We start from the raw sequence: 23,960 nt of genomic DNA on the forward strand, positions 1-23,960 counted from the left end.
GTGTGTGTGTGTGTGTGTGTGTGTGTGTGTGTGTGTGTGTGTGTGTGTGTGTGTGTGTGTGTGTGTGTGTGTGCATGGAAGAGTGTGTGTGTCCTTGAGATACCCACTCCAGCACACATACACACAGCTGTTTGTCCTTTCCTCTACCTTTGCATGTAAATCGTCCTGTTTGCATGCCCAGTAGTCTTCTCCCTCCCAGACCCAGACCTGTAGTCAAATAAAAGCCTCCACAACAAGCTGCTCTCTCCCATTAAAACAGATGGCTGAACACAAATTGACTCGCCGCCTGTATATTAACCATTGAACCACAGTTGCTTTAAAACGCATGTTCTTTACTCAAAGTAAATGGGGAGGCTACTGTTGTCGGTCACAGGAATTTGCACTACTATTATTTTTTTGTTTGTTTTAATCGTCTTTCACAAAGCTGCTCAAGCGCCCATGCAAATAAGGCTGGCTGATAAAAGTGTCTGTTTACTGAGGCAAATGGGTAATCTTATCAATATTAAATGAGCCTTCTTTCTGAGCTCAGTGTATTTTGGTTCCTATGAAAAGACTCATCCCGAGATAAACTGAACTGTAAAACAATAGCTCCGTATAAAGAAGGTCACGATGTCAAAAGCAGATCCCCTCCCCATTTTTCTCAAGGTTCTTTCCAGGTTAGGTTGTTCCAGGTGCCTTAGAGAATTTGCCACATTTTTTTCTGCTGATTTATGCTGTCTTAGTTGCATATTCCTCTTCATATAATCCCAGACTGACTCCATGATGCTAAGATCAGGGCTCTGTGTCTACCATGCCATCTGTCGCAAGACTCCTTGTTCTTCTAGCTCAAAACAGTCTGTTATGAGGCTTTAAGTATGTTTGGTGCTGTTGTAATGCTGCACAATAAATGCTGGTCTGATCTGATGCATTGACTGATGTACACAGTCCTAAATATCTAAAGCACCTAAAATTTTGCACAGGGCTAGCAAATGTCCTCATTTCACAACTTATAAGGGGGCTTACATTTAGAGGTTCAGATGCATGTCTGTTTCCCTGCTTCGTGCATACCAGCAAAAAAGAGGGTTTTGTGCATTTGTAGTTCAAACATGGGGCACGAAACACTTTGCATATGAAGCGAGAATGAAAATTCTGCCAGCTTTGCATTGACCACATGTACTTCTAAGAAGCTTTCCGTCTGTAGAGCCAGCGGTGAGTGAGTCATAATGGATTTATCGTTAAAGCGACCTAATATCTGGGTAATCATTTGTTTACAGGGGACGCTGCAACCACAGACGCAATGCCTGCAATGTGGGGACACGCTGGAGTGGTCAGAGGAACATGGGTGTGTGTGTTTGTGTGCGCAGCACTCTGAAACAAGAGAAACTTTTTTTTTCTTCTACAGTAGAATTATCGGCTCTGACAGAAGCTTTTTTCTCAAACGAGTGTTCAGAAGCATTCGTGATGAGGACGTCATCATCAGAGCAGCTGAAAAGGCCAACGCTTAGGAGGCCTCACGGGCAAGAGTGCCACAGGATGAAACCATTTGCACTGGACTAACAAACATTAACTAAATCCAAGTACAGTTTTCTATTTAAATTATTCATGAGAGCCGGTCCATTCCTGGCTGTGGAGAAATGAATGCTTTCTCCGATATTAAATAAGAAGAAAAGCACAGAGCTACATTTTTCATTTAGCTAATACTGGACGAAGCAGATAAACCATAAAGCATTTAAATCATCTAAATGAGTTCATTTAATGAAATAACCTCCCAATTTTTTATTCCATCTATGCATCTTGATCAAATTAAAAAAAAATGGTACTGCAGGAAGCTTCAACCCTGTCTGGAAATATTAGGCTTTTACTCAAGTGAAAATTAAAGTGAGAGTTAATGGAATAGCATTAATTACTGATTTCAGTCCACTTATGTTAAAAAAAAAAAAAAGGAAAAATGCTATGGGTGGCTGTAGCTCAGGTGGTAGAGCAGGTCACCTCGGAAGGTTGGTGGTTCGATTCCTGGCTTCCCCTAGTCTGCATGCCAAATATCCTTGGGCAAGATACTAACCCCAAATTGCTCTCCGATGCATCCATCGGAGTATGAATGTGTGTGAATGTTAGCTAAAGAAAAAAAAAAAGCACTTAGACAAATGTGCTTGTGTAAATGGGTGAATGCACAAGTTGTATAAAGCGCTTTGAGTGCTCAGAAGAGTAGAAAAGCACTATATAAGAACCAGTCCATTTACCATATGGGAAAGAAAACAAAAAGAGTGTATGTTAGGGATATTTAAAAGATCGTTAATAATCAATTCAATGTACAAAAAAATAGAAATGAGTGTGGTACATATGGAGAATTTCCATAATATAATATTATGTCTGATCAGAATCGGAATCATCGTTATTTGGCAAAGTTTGTGCATACAAACATGGAATGCATACAAAAAGAAAGAAAGAAATAGGCAATATATATAAATATGCAAATATACACAAGAAAAACACAAGTTGCAGAAAGTCTTTAGAAACTATACAAAATGCAGCAAACTACAAATAGGCAGCAATGATAAATATAAATAGGCTGAACACAGTGCAACCTGGATGAATCTTAGATATGAATTTTAATAGTGCTTTAATGTCAACGTTAAGGTGTTTTTGTTGAACTTTGACAAGCTTTTTTTTATATTAAAAAAATACATAAACACACACGGTAATAAGAAGCAAACCAAATCAGCAAAGAGAACAGTGTAACAGCCTTGGCAGGTGAAATTAACTGTCCTTTTGTAATTGCAACAGCACAGAAAAGTGTTGCTGCATGTTTATGAGGAGCTTTGTGGGCAGGATAGTCTAGATAAAAATTGAATCTGATTCTTTTTCATACCTTTTCTGTGCTGCAGAAGACTGATGCATATAACAATTTCACACTTTTTTGCTGTCAGTGTCCTGCTGGGCTGTTCCTGCTGCTCTACAGTAGATGAGACTCTAGAGAATGTAGCCAGAAGACTCGGCAGCAGAATGAAGAAAGAGAAGAGCCACTGGGCAGCTGGCAGAGTTGGTGACATTGACTTTCTCGGTCCGACTAAAACGAGAGGAAAGGTGAGACTGGATGTCATAACGAGTAAGGAAAGTAACATAACAAGAGTGTGCAGTTCAACTGGTATACTGACGCATCACTTTCCCCCTTGCCTTCAATCAGTTTGTGAGGGTGCGCAGCAACACAGACCCAGTGCTGATCTACCAGATGCTGACAGAAGAGTGGGGTCTTGCTCCTCCACACCTGGTGGTTGCAGTAGTGGGAGGAGATGAGGTGGCTCAGATGAGGCCCTGGCTTAGGGACACACTGAGAAAGGGACTTGTGAAGGCTGCACAAAGCACAGGTTATAATCAAGGGTACAAACTGGCCCTGGCTTTTGAAATCAAAGAAATGGAATCTTTTTAGGCTGCTATACTGGCAAGAGAGTGCCTTTTATTTGATATATAAAGTGTTGTTTTTTTCTGTGATATTATGTGGTTTTCATTAATAAATGACATGATTAATTTCAGAATAACTAGCTTTATGATTATATTGGCAGCTACAATAGTTTAATATGCAATCTTGGATCCAACCTTCCAGTTTGATACTCATCAGAATTACAACTTTGCAGAGAGATCATGTAAAATTAGACATCAAACGTTCAAAACCTCATATGTACATATACAACTGCATTGCTGTTCTCTAGGGGCATGGATTTTGACTAATGGCCTTCGCTTTGGCATCACCAAGCACTTAGGCCAGGCGGTACGAGATCACTCCTTGGCCAGCACCTCTTCTAAAGTTCGTGTTGTGGCCATTGGCATTGCTCCCTGGAACATGATCCACAACCGAGAGGCACTACTCACAGCCAAGGTTCCTGTTCACACAAAAGGCAGCACAAGGCCAATATTAGTATCCTCCGTGAACTAATATTTACATCTCTCGTGTTAATGTGTTGTCGCTGTCCTCTTTCCTGCTGAGTATCCCTTCATATTTTCTTAAGGTTGATGAACCCGCAGCATACAAGCCTCAAGACCTGCCCCATGGATCAGTGTATTCCCTGGACAGTCACCACTCTCACTTTGTTCTGGTTGAGGAAGATCCCAACAGACCTGGAGCCACCAGTGAAATGAGGGTGAAGCTGCTCAAGCATATCTCTCTTCAGCGCACAGGTTACGGAGGTAAAAATCTTTTAGGTCATTGCTGGGAACCAGTCTTTGACTTAAGCAGTATGCCGTATGTTAACGTTGCTTCATTAAAAGTTTATATCATTCCTTTACATGTACCTATGTAAAAATGACACTGGAATGTACTTACGAGAATTCATTGTGACAAATGGTAGCTTTTATGGATTTCAATTATGGATGCATTTTGGCATTGTTTCATTGTGGTGTTGCACATAGTACATGTGGCTGCTTCATATATAAATAGCTTCTTTTTTTAAAAAACCAAAAAAGGAAAAAAAAGGCATATTCATATTTTATGATGTTTATGAATTCTTGAATTACTTCACAAGCACAATAGCAGTGAATCTAATGGAGTCTATTTTTACCATTTTAATTGTAAATTAAAATTTTCATTGCAATTGTAAATTGTAAAGCATTTTGTGACTTTTGTTCTTGAAAAGAACGATATAAATAAGCCTTACTTAATTGCTTAATTACTACTTTTACTGCATATTCAAAAGTAGCCTGCTTCCATAAATAGTGTTTCAGTCATTTTCCTTTCCGGGTTTCCAAAGCTGTTCACATTTAATATCAGAGCAAAAATAGAAACAACATTTGGTTCAACTCTCCACAACTTAGAGACAAAGGGAACACATCACAGAGATGTTTTTACACACAGAGCATGCACAACCAATGTAGGTAACACTTCCTGTTAGTGAACCTCTTATATTTAACTTGCTTTAGCCTGCCCAGAGCTACTAATGCTACCCCTGTAAGCTTCTTTGCAACCCACCATCACCCCAGCTTCTCCTTTTTCTGCATTTCATTCTGTGAATATTCTTCTAGGTGCAGGAAGTTTTGAGATCCCTGTTCTGTGTCTCTTGGTCCACGGAGAACCCAGGATCCTAAAAGTAAGCTTTTCTTTTTTCATTGTGCTACATTAGCTTCTCAAGAACTTTAAAGGCGAAACCACGAAGAGACCCTCTGAAAGGCAGATTTGTTTTGTCATTCAAATGTGCACATTCTCAGTTTGAACGCTGGCTAAGGCTTGAAAATTAGGCTCTGAGTCAAATTTTGGTGGTGCCATCTCCTGAGGCAGCAGGCCAAAGCCAGACTGAGAAACAAATTCTTTCTGTTTTCACAAAACTAATCTCTTCAACCAAAAAGCCCATCAAAGTCACCAATGCATTTGCATAAATAGAGCCATTACTGAGGAGATTATAGACTACAGCTTACACTGAGAAATATAATTCTTGTTGATGTTTAGTTGGGAAGTTATCATCTTTAAAAAAAAAATCATATCAACTGAAAATTCATCAGAACACTGTGTCCCTTCTTGCAGAGAATGTATAAAGGCATTGGCAATTCGACACCATGGCTGATCCTGGCAGGCTCTGGAGGTGTGGCTGACATCCTTGTCACACTGATGAATAGGGGCTGCTGGGATACGGACAGTGTTCATGAGCTGCTGCTGGACACCTTTCCAAATGCCCACCACAGCACAGACATCAGTAACTGGGTCAAGCTGGTAAGAGCGATGTGCACAGCGTGGAGCAGGCACATATACAGATATGCACATCACAAGACTTGAACATTGGCAGAAAAATAGGGCACACTGGGGAAGATTGTGAAGGAAGCTAATGTAGGATTTTCATCATTATCGTCAACATTTGTATGTGATGACCTAATTAAGAACACAAGGAGGGAAGGCAAGACAACAATTTCGTAACATATTTTTTTCCGAGCTGATACACATAGTAAAGGTACTTTGTATACAACACATTAAATTCTCTTTAAATTGCGTCACTCAAATGATATTTCCATAATTACTGACTGTCGCCCTGACAATCAGATTCAGAAGATACTTGATCACGAGCATCTCCTCACTGTCCATGACCCGGAACAAGAGAGCTCTGAGCTGGATACAGTCATTCTCAAAGCTTTAGTCAAAGGTAAAATATTTTTCTTGTGAGAGATATGTTTAAGAAACTTGCAATTTCCTAAGGCTGCACAATTACAGGTTTCCTGACATGACAGTTGCAATAAGAAAGAGCTTTGACATTTTGAGCGCTTGATAGATTGTAAATCTGTTGACATTTTGTGTGTGTGTGTGTGTGTGTGTGTGTGTGTGTGTGTGTGGTGTGTGTGTGTGTGTGTGTATGTGTGTGTGTGTGTGTGTGTGTGTGTGTGTGTGTGTGTGTGTGTGTTATCAGCTTGCAAGAGCCAAAGTCAAGAAGCCCAAGACTTTCTGGATGAGCTGAAGCTGGCAGTGGCCTGGAACAGAGTGGACATTGCAAAGAGTGACATTTTTAATGGAGATGTGGAGTGGAAGGTGAGACAAAAGGATCTGATCAAGGTTTGACAAATTTTGGTAATTAACCTCCTAGGACCGGCCGTCCACATGTGTGGACATCACATTTTGGGTTATTTAGACCAAAATACTCAATTTTGCTGTACATGGGCCTGATATCCACTTATGAGGACATTATACTGCTACTGTTCTATCAAAATTTTAAATGAATATCCTCATTTGTGGCTCTCACTTTTCTTAAAAACAAAAATAAGGTAAAAAAAAAATAAATCTGGTAATTCTTTGTTTTTACATTCATCGCGCCCCAATATGCCCAAATATCAAAGAGAAATTAAAAATGCATGTCGTGGAAGAGTTCGGGTATTAGGAGGTTAAACCTGGCGTGCCTGCTAAAGCAACATTAAAAGGGAGTGGGAATTTTTCGAGTACAATCAGTGAGAGTCTGGGCTATTTAAGGTAATTAAAACAAAAGCTAGCCCAGTCATAAATATGCTAGTATTCTAATATGCTCACAATGATATCAATAATATATTTCATCAGATATAATATTTTTCATTATCATTATTATAGTGATAATTATAGTGACCTCTATGAGGTCGACAAAGTGCTGGTTTCATAGTCTGTATATAAAAGATGGATGCAGCTAGCGTGACATTGCCCACTGATTTGTGGACTTCTATTTTGAAGGCTGAAGCCTGACATTTTGGCAGTTGCCATGTTTTGCTGACATGAGATGTCATGACTGAAAAGTGGAGACTGAGTGAGAAACCCATGATAACTGCACATAGACAGGCAGCAACAGTCTGAATTATACCCTGCTTTGTCATCTATTTTTGTCTAAATAAAAGCAAAATGTACAAACTGAACACCATTCTCTGCTAGATATGATTTAAAAGTAGTGAATGACACCATGAAATCATCATTATAGTGTTCACTGAGATCATAAATAAAGTGGAAAGTTGGGTTGTTTTTTATACATTTTTATACAATCTGACCTCTTTTTGCAACCAGCCCACGCCCTCTACTGGCCGTTAGGAAGAAGGCAGGATTTGAAAGAATTTAAGAACCAAAGAAAAAAGTTTTGACACACTTCTATGCTGGAATTCAAACCTAGAGGCTATGTCCACCGTTTTTGTAGAGGCTGTTATCATTTTGATATATTAGCCTGCTAACATTGCCTAATTAATAGATGTTAGCAATTAACACCAACCTCAAAGCACCAGCTGTGCCAGTAGGATTCACCTTCAGAGGATCATGGATGTGTGTGCAAAATTACACAGCAGACCACCTAATAGCTACCCTCTTAGACCTCTACAGAGCATGTTTTTAAAGCTGTTTAGCATGTGCAATTTGCAATATTCACATTTGGATTAAATCTGCAAGAAAGGGATTTATTTAATAGTATTATAGTAATAACAATAAGAGTACCAATCAAGACTGGTAAGGCTCTTCATAATAACAGAAAAGAATATTTTTACAGCTGTGAAGAAGAGAGGTCATGAGTGAGTCACTGTAATAAGTCTACTGATCTTTGCAGGCTTGTGATCTTGAAGAGGTGATGATGGATGCACTGATCAATGACAAGCCAGACTTTGTACGCCTTTTCGTGGACAATGGCGTGAACCTGGGAGAGTTCCTTACCTATGGCCGTCTTCAGGAGCTTTACTGGTCTGTCTCAGAGAAAAGCCTCCTTCACAACCTGCTCCTCAAAAAGTACGAGGAGAAGCAGCTTCTGCTCGGAGCTGCCAGGACACATGGTCCACCCGGGCACCATCCTTCCGAGCAAGGAGACCGAAAACCCCGCTTCACCCTCTATGAGGTCGCCAAAGTGCTGAAAGACTTTCTCCACGACTCTTGTAAAGGCTTTTACCAGAAGACTCCCACGGTAGGTGATGTACTCTTCTTTGAAAGTTCCAAACAAACAATATGTTGTCTGTGTTAGGTTTCTCATCCCTTTTGGTCTGCCAACTTAAAATGAAGCAGTGTCTCTGTGAAACCACATAAAGGTTTGCATTCATCTATGAGATGTGAGCAGCGAGTGAGAGAGTTTACCTCTAACCTTCTCAGACAGCTATATTCGCAACATTTAAGCGCCTGAAAGATGCAATGAACCAGAAAATATATAGACTTTGTGGTAAACTGACTTCCCGGAAGACAGTGAATCTTTAATGGCGACTTTAATAGCAACTCATCCTACCTACACTAATAGCAGAAAAAAAACATCAAATCTACCCAATAAAGCCAAAGTGCTCTTTTCAGGGCAGCCAGCCCTTTTGTTACTCCTATCACATCATCATTTTTTTCTCTCTAACTGCAGCAAAAAAGAGATGGATCATCGTGGAAAATCACACCTGCTGCTGCACTCTAAAAATCCCTATATTTTCTCTAATTATGCTGTCAGGTTTTGTGCTACTCACTGTTGTAAGGCTGGTGGTCTCAAAGAAAAACACAGCCACTGTCAAATGTTTTCTTGGCTGAAGGTCTGCTTGGCTAAATTCATTACATATTCCAGTTGACAACCAAGCAGCTATGACTTCTTTACAGCGGAGTGAGGGAAATTGGTTTTGCGGTAAAAGGACTGTCGTAGATTGACTTATGTAAGCACTGCCTGTTCTGTAAACTGTGTGCGGCTGCCTCATCTACTATACATATTAAATACATTAAGCGTTCTCTCTGTGTGCTCCAGGAGAAGCCAGCAAAGGGTCGACTGTTCCACACCCAGAAGAATCTGGCTGAGTTAGAGGAGCGCTGCGAGCATCCTTGGCGAGATCTCTTCCTCTGGGCGGCCCTTCAGAACCGGCAGCAGATGGCTAACTACTTTTGGGCCATGGTCAGTCTTGTCAGCTTCTTTAGTCGGTTGAGCTACAGCTCGTACTATCTCAGCACTGTGCGGCTCGATAAATAACTAAATGTGCCTGGCTTTGGAAAATTCTACTCAAAGCAAAGTGAAGTGAGCAGAATTATGCTGTGATAGTTTGCGTTCTGCTTTGGGTGTGATGAGCGATGCGGGCCAGCCCAGTGCAGGTGTAGGTCAGTCCTGCCATATGAAAATGTCACTCGAGATAAAAAAAATAAAAAAAAAGAGCCCGGCAAACGGCATATTTATCAAGAACTGAGGTGAACTAAAAAGCTATCTTATCTCCAAGAACATTATTCAAATGAAGGTCAGGCTGCTTGCTGAGGCAGCCAACCAGCGGTGAGCCAGCGCATGCGTGTCTAACGTCCTGATGAAGGTAATGAGACATATAGGCCGACAAGGGATTGATGTCCCACGAATAGTTTAAATGACACTCATCAATGATAATTGCTCTTTGTTTTCAACGCCTTTTCAAAGCACCTTTCATTTCTTTATTGCCATTCCCTGAACTGAGGCAACCAATTGTTGTAATCTCACACGCGGTCATCATTATGTGCTCTTTTCCAACGTCTTATATTTCAAACATTATCTGAAATTATGGTAATTGCGTTCAGTGTGTGCCCATCCCCCACCTCTAGCGCCTCAGCACTCAGGCTCTGGCCTGGACTCTGGCATTCGTAATTTGATTGTTTGAAGTATTTCCCACGTTGAAGGCGACAATTATTCTTGCAGGCTAGCAAAATCTCACATATTTATTATGTGCATATACAGTATGTCGACCCAGGAGCGTGAAGAAAATGCAGCATAATCAACACAAATCATTGATCCTTTAAACAAAAATGGGAAGAGCCCTCTGCTGCAATATGCTGCTCTTCCTCACAGTCCAGTGCATGAGTATTAGCATTACTGGTGACTTTAAACTGACCATAGATCTGCTTGTAAGCATGAATATCTCTTGAACATCTCATAAATATGTATTTTCGTTAACCCTGGACTGATGTTCCATCCAGCATCTACCCAGCCTTCCAACCATTGTCAGCCTATTATACTCCAAGCTATCAGAGCCCTAGTTGGATAAGTGGTTAAGAAAAGAGTAAATCTGGCTGTTATCTATATGTAATACTTGCTTTCCTTGTCTTCCCAAGACCTGTAAGAAGTTAGAAAATGTCCATTTTTATATGTACAACAGACAGGTTTATAATGTCAGCTATATATAGATATGTTGTAAAGAATCTTTCAGTTCATGAAACATTCAGGGGAACTATCTAGCCACACTGTGAAAACAGTCATTCTTTATTTATACTTTACACAATCCATGCAGTTCATATACAACCTAAAGCAAGCAGCTTCCTTCTGGGTTATTCAATAGATCAAACTACAGAGACTGAAAATAAAACAACCATTCAAATATGACTTACATTCAAGGTCAGATGGTTAAAGCCCTTCAAGAGCCTGCTATCATACCCAAACTGGCTGACTAGTTATTTTGGCCGATAACAACGGTGTCACACGACATGTAAGGAAGTGCCTTTGAATGCAGGCTTTAGAAATCACAGGGGGGAAAAAACCTACAAGTTGTATCTGTAGTAGCCCCATGCACACAATAGAAGCATTTAGATGCAAAAGATGCAGCTCTCAAAAATTCAAATCCCCCTTTCAGACCCATTTCTTGGATACAGCTCTCTTGTAATCTTTCAGGGCCCTGAGGCGGTTGCGGCAGCCCTGGCGGGTTGTAAGATTCTGAAAGAGATGGCACGACTGGAATCCGAGGCTGAGTCCGCACGTAGCATGAAGGAGGCCAAGTATGAGCAGTTTGCCCTTGGTGAGTACATAAACTGTTTAATGACAGGAGCTGATAATGCAATGGTCAAACATAGCAAGAGGTAAAACCTCTAACTTCAAGCCAGCAGTGTTTTGCTTTGCTTTTTTTTGTTATCCACAAGCACAAACAGATTCCACTTGAGGGACTAAAATATAAATCTGGATGTAATCTAACTGAGCGGTTGACACTGTGTAACTACTGTTCTTATTGTGGCAGATGTCTTTGGAGAGTGTTACTCCAACAGTGAAGACAGGGCTTATGCTTTGTTAGTGAGGAGAACACACTGCTGGAGCAAATCTACAGTCCTTAACTTGGCAACTGAGGCAGATGCCAAATCCTTCTTTGCCCACGACGGAGTTCAGGTGACAAGAAGACACATGCGGTGCTCCGTTTTAAAATTTATATGTTTCATCCTACAGATTAAGTATTGGGAAGCCGACAGATAAGTCTGGTTCTTTGCCGCCATCTCTGCTGATATACTGGGTTTCCATGGCAGTTATTAAACATTTCCCTCTGCACTGTATGCCATTAGATACTTAGAAGCCACTCTATGCACAGTTTTGTCTAAATATGCCTCCAACAGACGCCCTTGCTATTAGAAAGTCATCAGTGAGAGTTAATTGGTACTCAGTGTCAGTAGGGAAGGTTAGCACATGGGAATGATATATTTTATTCATAGCACACAGTCGGAATTACCTTTTTAATGGGATGCCGTTAATTACGATCCAGTACATGTGTAATGTTTCAAGAGAAAGTGGGTTTCCCTGGTCTCAGGCAAAGTAGCTGCTGGTTAATGAAATGGTTCGACTGGGGGAGAAGCATTTTGATTTTGATTTTTTTTTCTGACTGTCTATCTGAGATAACTCCACATATGTTTCTTCTGTGAATATGGGCTCCAAGCTGCAAAGTAGAAATTTTGTAAGGCCTCTGGTGTCCCCTTGTGGTAACCTGAATTTACACACTCTGCTAGTTTGCCAATGTTGTATGACAAACTGATTCTGTTCTGCAGGCTCTGCTCACAAAGATTTGGTGGGGGTCTATGAAAACAGACACAGCCATCTCCAAACTCGTGGCGTCTTTCTTCTGTGCACCGCTCATATGGACCAACCTCATAAAGTTCAGGTGATCAGTCTGTTGATGAACTCCACCTTTTGTCTTTGCCATGCTGATGAGCTGATGAGCTCTGTGTCACTCGGTTGTGTGCATTATCTGGGTTTTGGGGTTTTCTTTTCAGTGATGAAGAACTTGACAATCGTAATGCTGGCAAGCAGTTTGTGGAGCTGGACAGTCTGGACACAGAAAAGGCTTTACTTCTAAGTGATGATGATGATGACCCTCTGTGAGTTTGCTCTCTTGTTTAATTTAGAGTTCATAGACTTCAGCGTGAGTGCACACTGATCTGCTTTTTGCCAAAATGATTAAGCTAAAAATGTAATTTCATTTGTTGTTTATATTTTCTATTCAGCAAGACTGTTTTTTGTGACAACAAATTAGCTACTTAATGTTTTCTTTCCATTTTTGATTATTTGCTTTTAACTCGATTTACTTTGAGTTCGTTTCCAGAGTGGATTTTCTTGTTTCAGTTGGTTTTTACTGTTTTAAAAATCTTTATTACTTCAAGCGTTAGGTCTACACTTTTTAATTTTTACTATATGAAGGGTAATTTGTCAGAGACAAAATTTAAGGAAAGTCAGTACAGGTATTGCATTAAAAGCACTTAACTATTTGAATGCTGTTGACTTACAGACTTGTAGACATCCAGAGTGTCGATACACAGATCCATCAATACTTCACAATGTTTGTTTGTTTTTTCACATCTAATTGTGGTTTCGTTTTTAGTTTAGTTTTAGTTATCTATAATAACCTTGGTGCTAAAACCCTATAAACACAAATGAGCTGCAGTGTGAATAATAATGTGAATAACATGATGCCCGTCATACCATCTCAGACTTATAACATCAGTAAACATGTTTGAATTTTAGAATCCTGGCTGTTAATCTCCATTTAAATGATTATATCTATAGTTAGATATAGATTTGTCTTTGCATATTAATGTGGTGTCTTTTTTTTCCAGGGACTCTTCACCTGGAGGTCAAGCAGATCAGAGCTGCGCCTCTGTTTGGTGGCGTTTCTTACTGCGTCGCTGGCGTCGCTTTTGGAGCGCTCCTGTAACGGTGTTCCTCGGCAATGTCATCATGTATTTTGCTTTCCTCTGCCTCTTCACTTACGTGCTGCTGCTAGACTTCCGCCCGCCGCCGCCTCTTGGCCCTGGAGCGCCAGAGATAATGCTCTACTTCTGGGTCTTCACAATGGTGCTGGAGGAACTTCGACAGGTGATCATCTAATCATGCTGGCACCTATATAATGCCAAGAATCAGCATCTTTCTCTCTAGGCAGCGTGACACCTTTTTCGAAGCAGTGGCATTTCTATTAGACGTGTTAGGCTCTGACACATCTGAGTAGGAGGTGATGTGAATCGCTACAGTGAGCTCATTGTCTCAGGGGTTTTAAGCCTTTCGCCTCTTTAGTGAGCCAGGTCAGACAAGCATGATCCCTTATTGCACCGATCCCACTGAGCTCTCTTCCCTTGGGCACAAAAATGCCCAGATGACAAAGTCCTTCACCACTCTATTTTTCAATGTGTAATTCAGACAGAATTATGGTAGAGATTTCCAAAATAAGAACCACACTGCTGCAGGCAACTCTGGCATGCTACCATGCCCAGCAGGGCCCCTGTGCATTCAAAAGGATGGCTCTAAGGTGCATGCCTTTTCCTAAATGAAGATAACGCCACAGGGGCCTTGTTATCATACTTTTTTACGAAAAAAAAAAACTTCAACAGCCTAGTTCTACCAGCTTTTTAATAAACGAGTAGTCCCAGTCTGCTCCCTCTCATCAAGTTATGCCAGTAGTGCATTTTGCTCATTTTACCATCTTTTACTGCAGATTTATTAAAATAATTAATTGCTGAGTGTAAGCTAGGTTTACCTTAAGTGTTTAAATCTACAGCTTGTACCTGGGGACAGTTGAAAGTATTTGGATGTCATGTAGACATCTGTCGAATGGCACTCAAAGCTTTCGCACAGCAGACTGTGACTTTGTGAAAGCACACATGCTGCCCTCAGCTTATTGACAAACCAACTGCGCCATCAAGGGACCAAGCAGTGGTTCTTAAGGCACGTTCAGGTAACCTGTTCAAGTCACAGGAGAAAAGTCAACCTCACACTCTAAGTATAAAAGACATTTGACAGGACTCACCATTTGGTTGCACTGAAGGTCCCCTCTAAAGCAGCAGGGCTGTGGGGACTGCTGTGCAATACCACACATTTAGGCATCAAGCTGATGCCAGGTAAAAGACCACTATTAATGATACAAATACCAATGCTTTTAAACTACAAAGGCAGCCTGTGTAGGGGACAGCAGTCTATCATGATTTATGACATGAATCATCATCAATTTGAAAATTCTGAACACATTTTAATGAGCACTAAATCACTGTGATTAGTATTTTCCACAATAATTAGCTAACACAACAAAACACACCTTTCAGCTTTTCAGAGTGAAGTATCGATCTGATACCAATACCAGTGTTGGTATCAGTGCTATTGATTTTGGGAACGACCTTTAGCTGTGGGCCCTGGAGGTGTGTTTGAATGTCATTCTAGTATTTGATCTGAAAGAAGTCAAGACAGGCTCAGATTTTCTGATGAACAGTTTTACAAAAATATTCACATGTAAAAAAAAAGATATATCTCTTTATTAATCTTTATGACAACAGAGCTTCTTCACTGATGAAGAGATGAGCATCTTAAAGAAGTTTAAACTCTACGTGGAGGACAACTGGAACAAGTGTGACATGGTTGCCATCTCACTCTTTGTTGTTGGGGTCTCCTGCAGGTATATTAAATCTAAATCTAATGTGAGCACTTAGGCTTTAGTATGTGTCGTGGTGATGATTGTGGCTAAAGCATCAAAATAAGTAAGCAAGTGGTTAAATGAATGAATGGCTGAATGCAAAAAAAGAAAAGTGTTGCTACAGGGTGTGATTTATTTTTTTTCTCTCAGGATGGTGAATGACACCTACGAGGCGGGAAGGACAGTTCTGGCCATTGATTTCATGGTGTTTACTCTGCGTCTCATCCATATCTTTGCCATTCACAAGCAGCTGGGACCCAAGATCATCATTGTGGAAAGAATGGTGACCAAAACAAAATCATGACTTTAAGTTGTGCTCTTGCTAATAGAAGAAGACGCCTAAAAAGAAGATTAAGACGGAGATCTTTTGCTCTCTCTCTTTTTTTTTTTAAACAGATGAAGGATGTCTTCTTCTTCCTGTTTTTCTTGTGTGTCTGGCTCATTGCATACGGAGTTGCCACCCAGGCTCTCCTCCACCCCAATGACCAAAGGATTGACTGGGTGTTTCGCAGAGCGCTGTATCGTCCCTACCTGCACATTTTCGGCCAGATCCCTTTGGAGGAGATAGACAGTACGATACATCCTTTAACTGTTTGTGAAAAAATGCAAAATACTTTGCCAAGATGTGTAATTAATGTTTTGCTTATGCTTGCCATTGGGGTTGTAATCTGTTTGCTCTAGATTTTTTTGTTCCCCCCCTTCTAATCTTATCGTATCTTGTTCTTACATTTAATGGAGTGCAGCTGCTCGCATGCCTGAAATGAACTGCACCGATGACTCAGACGAGATTATCGAGGGCCTGCGGCCACCATGTCCCAACGTCTATGCCAACTGGCTGGTCATCCTGCTGCTGGTTATCTACCTCCTCGTCACCAATGTCCTGCTGATGAACCTCCTCATTGCCATGTTCAGGTCAGGGGATGAGAATCCAGGAAAACGTGCATACATTTGCCCGTCTGATCACATGAGATGAGCCAGTGGCTTATTGAAATTATAAAATTAAAAAGAAAAACACACATACACACACACAAACTGGTTTACTTGCTTCTTCCCCCATTTGCAGCTACACATTCCAGGTAGTGCAAGGCAACACAGACATCTTCTGGAAGTTCCAAAGATATAACCTGATCGTGGAATACCACAGCCGTCCAGCACTGGCCCCACCCTTCATCATCATCAGCCACCTCTCTCAGCTCTTCCTCAGCCTAATTAAGCAGCCTGAGTCCAAGCAGGAACGTCTTGGTATGAAGGCTCTATATACACTTTTCCATTAGGGGCTATTAAGCCGTTATTTGAAACAGACATTGAAAGAGTCCTCTGCAGCTTAGGTGGCTAAACAAAAAACAAATCAAACACAGGCAAACACATGGCGGGCTTATCTTTGTCTCTCACCCACCACGTGGAACTTTTTTAGGTTAATTGGTTACTCACTTCCTTACTTTTGTGTGTTGCCAGAGAGGGAGTTGCCAGCGGGGCTGGACCAGAGGCTGATAACATGGGAGACGGTGCAGAAAGAGAATTACCTGGCCAAAGTAGAGCGTCAGCACTGGGAAAGCAGCGAGGAGAGACTCAAGAGCACCTCCTCAAAGTAACGGTCACTTTATAATTCGTTTGCAAAAGTTTGCATGCTATTCTCAAAGCAATTAAGTTAGAAACTCTTGTAGTACCTGCACAGCACCAATCTGTGTCTCTTAAGGTTAAAATGTTCTAAATGACTTTGTTTGGGATCAAGGGTTCAAAGCTTGCTGAAGACTGTCGGTGGATTTAAGGACCAAGAGAGACGACTGGCATCCATGGAAAGTCAGGTAAACGGTATACTGAGCTCAATAGCACCATCCAGGGATGCATTTTCCCAAATCTATTTCAAGTTTAAAGTCTAGTGCAGAAGTAGTTTATAAGTTAAAAATAGTGACCTCTGACCTTCTTTTCCTCCAGGTCAGATATTGCGGAGAGGTGCTGTCCTGGATGGCTGAGTGCTTTGCTCAGAGCACACTCAAATGTGGGAAGGACGCGCCGAGAGTTCCGAGTGAGTCAAAAATCAGCGAGAAGAATGACAGTAATTATGCAAAAAGATTCAAACACAGTGCTTTGTGCCTTTTCAATGTAGTCCAAGCAATAATATGTCATTCTCTAGCGTCTCTTGCAGGCGACAAGACAGATGGCGCCGCTGCAGATGCATCTCAAAGTCAAACAGCGAATGAAGCGAAGCAAGAAGAAAAAACAAAACCGGGACATCCAGGATATGGGGCCAACAAAAAATTTCCTTACATTGATGAATAAAAGTGATAATGGCTGCATACAGACAGCTGAAGAATATTGAGAGAGATGAAAAATATTTTTTTTAATCCAATAAGGGGAAAATGGAATTTAAATGAGTGAAATGGTGTTTTATTTATAAAAATATTGGGTCCTTTAGAGGAAAACATTAAATGTTCCACTGTGGTAACTGTGTTTAGGAGGACAGCTTTCATTAGCTAAAACATTAATCCAATCAATTATTAGCATTTCATGGAGCGTGACAAAGTTGCATTCACATTTACACTTCAATTATTTAAGGTTACATTAGTTAGGAGTTTGAGTAAAAGGCACTTTGAGTAATCCGTCCATCATTTTTGCTGTTTGTGCCACAGTGATGCCTCAAAAATCAGGATGGGCAGAAGCAGTGACGCTTGAAACGCGGCATTTGGAATGGACAATAAGTTTTTGCTGATTCTGTTCCACACAATGACCTTTCTCACAAGATACTCCCGTGGAGCTTTTGTGTTACTGCTGTGTTTCTCATCAAAATTCTCTGTGTGAGATCCTGGCGTGCCCAAATGTGGCAAATGCATCACTTTCTTTGTAAAACATCTGAAAGGGAATTTTGAACGTTACCACCCCCAAATGCCCTTTGTCCTACAGTGGAACAGAGAGATTGTTCCTGATTAAAAGGAAAAATGGCCAGGGTTAGTTCACTGCTTGGAATTCAGTTTCACCTGTTCAGGTTCATTTGCATCTATTCTAAGATAAATAGCACCTCCAGTGTTTCCAATATTTGCTGTTTACCCGGAATATACAAGGATGGAGGGGGGGGGGGGCTCTAGGCTTCCATTGGTTTGGCTTGCCAAGGTGAGTCAGTAGACTAAGCACACATAAGGGGAATGAAAATAAGATTGTTTCTATGCTAATAATTATAAGCGTTTAACTTTCCATTGTTACCTAGTGACCCTTTTTTTTGGTTCATGATTCAATATTAGATAACATATGATCAACTGTGGTTACAACAAATTCCCACAACTGATTCTAGGGATTTAAGCCTGTTCACTTAGGTTTTTATAAAATGCTCAATTGTCATTTTCATCCTCTGCTGTTAAGAATATGCAATACATTATCCACATATCCTGTACACACTTGCAGATGACAAGGGAAAAAAAACCCAAAAAAGGCATCTGCTCTTTAAACAATGATTGAAAAATGACACTAGAGGTAAAAAATTAAAAACAAAAAAACAAAAAAAAAAAACCCAAAACCAAAAAGTCCTCATGCTGTGTTCTACAACAATAGCAAGAGAGCCTGTGGTGCTGAGCTGATTAGATACAGTTCACATGGTCTTAACAGCGTAGATTTAAAGTACATATCTCTCATAATGATCTAAATGAATTCTGCTGTACATCTATTACAACAAACATTGAGATCTTGAAAAAAAAAATAAATACTAGCTATTTTAAAAGGTTGTTAATGTCAATTTTTCTTCCACTTGATCACCATCAATTAAAAATGAACTTTACTGAATTACTAAAACACTGGTAGAGGTACCATAAATGTCAGCTTGTGGAATATCCCACACAAAGGAGTGCGACTTTAGTCTCTTGAAGCAAATGCCTCAGGTCCTCTTGGCTGTACAGCTGGTCCCTCACGGTGAAGGATATTGTCAAAACGCGGCGTCACCTCGCAGCGGATGAGCAGAGTGTCGTCTTTAACATAAGCTCTCTGACTCAGCTGAGACAGGTGCATGAAGGTGACATAGCCAAATCCTTTGGGATTGCGCTGAATTGTCGGCTTCTGGAAGGCCTGTAGATCTGGTTTAGTCTCCATTGCCTCCATGTGATGCTGACCCTCAGGGCCCTGGTCTAGGATGGCGAGCCGGATGGTTCCTTGAAATGGCCAGGTAAGCTGCCCATCAAAAGCTCCTTGCATGGTGTGCACAAATAGGGAGATGTAGTTGGAGCAGCGAGGGGCACTGGGGGTCTGCAGGTGTAAGCGCAGGCACAGCTTGTAGCCTGGGCGGCCTGTGTAAAAGCCGGGGCTGTGCTCAACCACTGGCTGGCCCGCTTCTTGGTTCCGCAGGTGGACTGAAAAACCTTTGAGGCGCCAGATGAAGATACCATTGCAATGTTGGGCCTCCAGCTCTTTTACTGTATCCTCCAGCATGGACACTCTACGCCTAAGCTCTGCTAGCTGGCCTGCCTGTGAAAATGAAATGGGAAAATATTTGAGAGAAAATGAAAGAATAGAGGCTTTGAGACTAATCTAAAAGAACAAAAACAAACCAAAACCCCAAAAGGTCAAAATACACTTGGATATCACTTACTTGGGTGTCTTTTAAGATGATGAGTTCACGGAGCTGGTGATCCTGCTTCACCAATCGTCCATCCATCTCACGGAGCCTCTGCTGCATCTCTTCACTAGACAGACCTGGAGCACAACTGCTACTGCAGCTCAGAGCTGCAGCCCCTCTGGGCCCACTACAGGCCGGTACTGATGGTGCAGCTCCTTGATCCTCAGAGGAAAGTGAAGGTCCTAAAGTCCTCAGGGGTTTGGGTGTAGTACCATTGAGGCTAAGGCCACGCAGAAATTCAGCCATGTAGCGCATATGCATCTGTGTGAACTCCTGCATGTGCTGAGCCAGGTTGTGGCGCTGCATCTGCAGAGTCAAACCAGCTTTAAAACTTGTCTCGCAAACTACAAAACCTATTAACCCAGACCTTCCCAAAGTGTGGGGCCCACCCCCTAGGGGGGGCGCAGAGCCATTGCAGGGGGGGCGCGGTATGAAAAGGGGGGAAAAAACAAAATGCTTGGACACTGCTAGCACGGGGCACCCACACAAACGCAAAGCAGGAGATGAAGCATCGCTGAATACGTTTCCAAACCAACTTCATTCTAAGCCAAAGACTAGAAAATATCCCTTTGGCTTCACCTGCACAATTGCCAAGGTAGGTCTCCCCTGCAGAATTGGTTTACCTTGTTGGGAGCAGCGCTGTTTAAATCACGGACAAACAGTATCCCACATTTTTGATTTTTAGTTCACAAACACTTCTTGTAATGACTAACTACTCCTGACATTTTGGAGATGTTAGATCTTTATACAGTAAAGTTACAGTGGGATACAAATAATATCAGGCTGATCCTGCCACAGTTTGTTCCCTCGGTTCAAATCACGGACAAACAGGATCCCACAGTTGTTTATGTTTTTCAACCCATTTTGCACAGAGAGGCATTTTTTGAAAAATGTATTGATAGCAATGTTGAATATTATTACACAGGAAAAAAACAACTACATGCAATAATTACACTGTGACGCCTCTGCCTTTCTAAATAGTGGGACAGTAACTGTGTGTTTATATGTAAGCTTGTAAAACCTGAAGATAGAGACAAAATACTGTTTATCTGCCATTCTGCAATTCATCACATGTAAACAATAACGTGGCGCACAGCTGACGTGAAAAAAGGCACATACCTTTGACGTGATGAACTCTGTATTCCTTGTCCACACGTAAACGCAAAAAAGGAGTTTTAAAAATCTCCGTTTTCGGTGATTCGAAACGCCGTTTACGTGTGGACCAAACAGCTGCGTTTTTTTTAAAAAAAATACCGGTGTAAGTGCGGCATAGTGTAAAAGAGTCAGTAGTTTATTTCCTTACTACCTGTAATTTATTGCAGATTACTTGTATTTGCTCAATTGTTTACTAAATGTTTGAGGTGTGAAATAAACCGCAACGGAGCAAAATATGGGTGTGTGTGGTTGGAGGATGTGTTTATGCCTCCCTGTGCGCGCGCGGGGGGGCATTTCTCTTGTAAAACAAAGGGGGGGCCAGCAAAAAAGTTTGGGAACCACTGTATTAACCTATTAAGAATGTGCTGTATGAGAGCTGAAAGAATGGAAATCTAGAAATTGATCACCTACCCTTTCTTTACATCCAAAGATGCTAAAGTTACAGGCAATAGGTGCTTTTGGGCAATCTGTGTCACAGTGAGACTCCATCTGGGGGGGAAAAAAGAAAAAGAAAAAAAAATTTCATTAGTAAATTAGCTTCAGTCATATTCAGATTGGGTTTTTTTAAGCATTTCAAAGAGATTGCTTATTGCTGAAAATGACAGACAAAGGGAACAAGGGAACAGGAATAACAGACAACAATTAAAACAGAAGTGGTTCCACTTTCTACTGCTGAAATGGTGACTGTCCTTCTCCACTGTAACATGTGATGTGACCGATTTTGGAATGGTTCCCCATTGCTTAAACAAGAGAGTAGTTCCTGTTTTGATCACCACTTCCTAACCCTTCATTCACCTGAGGCCTCTTCTTCATGGCAGACTCTTAAGAGACTCACCTGGTCTCTGACGAGCTCCAGCTCACAGTACTGACACTTCACACTGGCAAAGGGACACTGTTGCTGATGAAGCTGAAGGAGCAAATGAAAGGAGACTATTAGGAAAATTTCCTCACAGACACACAAAACATCACTGTAACTCTGCCATGAGATTTGTTCTTGAAAAGTGATTCAATGGTACCTCTCTCTCCTCATAAAGAAAGCATGCCACACAGTCTGGACATGACATGGGTCTTTTTTGGCACTGAACAGTTATGTGCTCTTCTAGGTGGCTCTTTTTCACAGACTGCTGGCACTGTGGACAAGGCACAGTGGCAAACTCACAATGCACCAAATGATCCTGGAAGTTAAAACAATAAAATGAAAAAATAAATACAAAAAAAATTTAATTTGCTTCTGTAGCAGGAAAGTCTTCATCTTTAATCATATAGCACATTTAAAAGACATCAAGTGTCGGCCAAAGTGCTGAACAAAGGGATAATATAATCAAATAAAAAGAATTAAAATAGATACGATGAAAACAGAAAACATTGTGAGACATCAATATATGTTTGTAAAGATATGTGTACATGCAAATATGCACATACATATACAAAAATGTACATTCAGCACACATACATGAACATAAAACATGTATACGTATACACATGCAAACATCATCCAATGAGATAAAAGACCAGAATAGCTAAAACAGAATAAAAGTGGTGTCAGGAAAGCTGTAACAAGTCCTCTGTCCACACCAGAGAAAGACACAAACTGGGGGATGAACTGTTATTTATGTGCCAAGAAAAAAAAAAAAGTGTAGTTGTGGTGGTGTTCTCTGAAGTCATTTTATTGTGTTGACAAACTTGTTCTACAGCAATCTCAAAAATGTCTACAAGCCGCTGACACCTGTCCATTTTATGAAGTTGGCAGTCAGCAGTAGTGAGAGGTTTATAATCACACTGACAAGCAAAAAGCTTAAAAAAAAAAAAAAAAAAAAAACCAAAACAAAGTGATCACAATCATAAATATGTCTTTGAAATGTTCACGTGCAAAGCAACTGCATCTTCAAACACCAGCCTGTTAACATCCCTGACTTCGTGTTCTGTGTTTGGATCAAACATGTCTGTCACAGTTTTTTTTTACCTCCAAATGCCGGAGCTCCATCTTGTCGGCACAGCCCAAGTTTGGACAGCGAACAGTTAGCGACAGAATTTCCCTTTTGGCAAAGTTATCAGGGAACAGTTGGTCTTCTGACAACATTTCGTTGTCCACTGGGCACCTCTGTCCCGTATCACTGATTTGCAAGAAGAAGAACAGAAATCATTGGTCCCTTTTGTCTACTTCACTATTAAAACAAGTACCAGTGAATTTTTGGATTATTCGGAAGCCTTTCATTTCTAAATCATTACTCCGTAATTTGCCAGATTGCCCTGATGCTAATAAAGAACTAACAAGGATTCAAAACTGGCCTGTGAAACTTGTGATGATAAATGAAATAGAAACCTAAGTGCTCATTGCTGATTAAAAAGATGCACAATAGCATACCGGATGGATTTCTCAATGCAGCTCTTGCAGAAGCGGTGACCACAGCGTGTTTGAATGGCGTTCCTCAAAGCCATGAGACAAATGGGGCACTCGTATTTACTCTCCAGCGGTGGATCAAACTCCACATCGTAGCCCTGCAGGGGGGCAGCCTGAAAGCTGCTGCTGCTCATGAAGGCACTAGGGTTCTCTGAAGGGCTAAGAATGGACTCCTGTTCTTTTTCCAGCATAGCCAGAGCACAGTCAGACAGCACTCCACCAACAGCTCCATCATAGCTGTCCTCCTCTAAACTCCCCTTATTGCTTTCACAGCAGGCCATTTGTAGCAGGTGGCAAAGTCTGAAAGAGGTAAGGAAGCGTGAAATAAATTCTAACTCTATTAACTTTAAAATAGACATGTGCATTTTTCTGCGTTTAAAATGGGGATATTTTTACTTCAGCCGCACAAAAGAGATTTTCTTTTTGTATGAAGCTGCTAAAAAGGTTTTGTAGAGTTACACAATGATATGATGTTCAAGAAATATCCTCCTACAACCATCTTTATAATTTCCTCCAATCAACTTCCTCCCTTCTTTTAGAAAAAACCTAAAGCAAATCAGCTCATTTATCATGAAAACAGGATCCCTATGGGAAGGTTTTAGGGTTATTTCTAATGATCTTTTTCCTTAATGAGCAATCAGACAATTTATTTTTCACATAACCGCATTACCAATTCATTATTTGGCCTTCCCTTACTCTTCCACATCTAATCTGTGGGTTTGTAAGCAAATCCTATACCAGAAGAGTTAACACACC

At 40.9% G+C, this 23,960-nt stretch overlaps 2 protein-coding genes across 4 annotated transcripts in view; one reads left to right on the top strand and one right to left on the bottom strand.

The window, feature by feature from the left end:
* trpm5 (transient receptor potential cation channel, subfamily M, member 5) overlaps positions 1-18,531 on the top strand; it is a 19,121-nt gene extending 590 nt beyond the window's left edge. The window contains exons 2-26 of one of the 2 annotated variants that reach the window (XM_042224319.1): positions 1,254-1,321; positions 2,907-3,063; positions 3,164-3,344; positions 3,687-3,853; positions 3,984-4,161; positions 4,993-5,057; positions 5,489-5,674; positions 5,999-6,098; positions 6,360-6,478; positions 7,995-8,342; positions 9,144-9,287; positions 11,013-11,136; positions 11,353-11,498; positions 12,146-12,258; positions 12,371-12,475; positions 13,211-13,469; positions 14,915-15,033; positions 15,202-15,334; positions 15,448-15,622; positions 15,795-15,963; positions 16,115-16,293; positions 16,507-16,639; positions 16,784-16,856; positions 16,987-17,077; positions 17,186-18,531. In XM_042224319.1, the coding sequence (XP_042080253.1) occupies positions 1,254-1,321; positions 2,907-3,063; positions 3,164-3,344; positions 3,687-3,853; positions 3,984-4,161; positions 4,993-5,057; positions 5,489-5,674; positions 5,999-6,098; positions 6,360-6,478; positions 7,995-8,342; positions 9,144-9,287; positions 11,013-11,136; positions 11,353-11,498; positions 12,146-12,258; positions 12,371-12,475; positions 13,211-13,469; positions 14,915-15,033; positions 15,202-15,334; positions 15,448-15,622; positions 15,795-15,963; positions 16,115-16,293; positions 16,507-16,639; positions 16,784-16,856; positions 16,987-17,077; positions 17,186-17,331 (3,678 nt within the window). In that variant the 3' untranslated portion in view covers positions 17,332-18,531. Of the gene's footprint in view, positions 1-1,253; positions 1,322-2,906; positions 3,064-3,163; positions 3,345-3,686; positions 3,854-3,983; positions 4,162-4,992; positions 5,058-5,488; positions 5,675-5,998; positions 6,099-6,359; positions 6,479-7,994; positions 8,343-9,143; positions 9,288-11,012; positions 11,137-11,352; positions 11,499-12,145; positions 12,259-12,370; positions 12,476-13,210; positions 13,470-14,914; positions 15,034-15,201; positions 15,335-15,447; positions 15,623-15,794; positions 15,964-16,114; positions 16,294-16,506; positions 16,640-16,783; positions 16,857-16,986 lie in introns of both variants that reach the window. The other variant, XM_042224318.1, reaches the window with a different exon arrangement.
* Positions 18,532-18,729: 198 nt separating this feature from the next.
* The window catches only part of traf6 (TNF receptor-associated factor 6), a 6,154-nt gene continuing 923 nt past the window's right edge, over positions 18,730-23,960 (bottom strand). For both annotated transcript variants that reach the window (XM_005930802.3, XM_005930803.3), the window contains exons 2-8: positions 23,169-23,504; positions 22,767-22,917; positions 21,820-21,978; positions 21,639-21,710; positions 21,215-21,292; positions 19,622-19,954; positions 18,730-19,497 (exon numbers count right to left, since the gene is read on the bottom strand). In XM_005930802.3, the coding sequence (XP_005930864.1) occupies positions 18,892-19,497; positions 19,622-19,954; positions 21,215-21,292; positions 21,639-21,710; positions 21,820-21,978; positions 22,767-22,917; positions 23,169-23,504 (1,735 nt within the window). In that variant the 3' untranslated portion in view covers positions 18,730-18,891. The remainder of the gene's footprint in view (positions 19,498-19,621; positions 19,955-21,214; positions 21,293-21,638; positions 21,711-21,819; positions 21,979-22,766; positions 22,918-23,168; positions 23,505-23,960) is intronic.

The sequence above is a fragment of the Haplochromis burtoni genome, unplaced genomic scaffold (genome assembly GCF_018398535.1).
Source record: "Haplochromis burtoni strain Fernald_Lab_line unplaced genomic scaffold, NCSU_Asbu1 Contig_135, whole genome shotgun sequence".
Taxonomy (NCBI): domain Eukaryota; kingdom Metazoa; phylum Chordata; class Actinopteri; order Cichliformes; family Cichlidae; genus Haplochromis; species Haplochromis burtoni.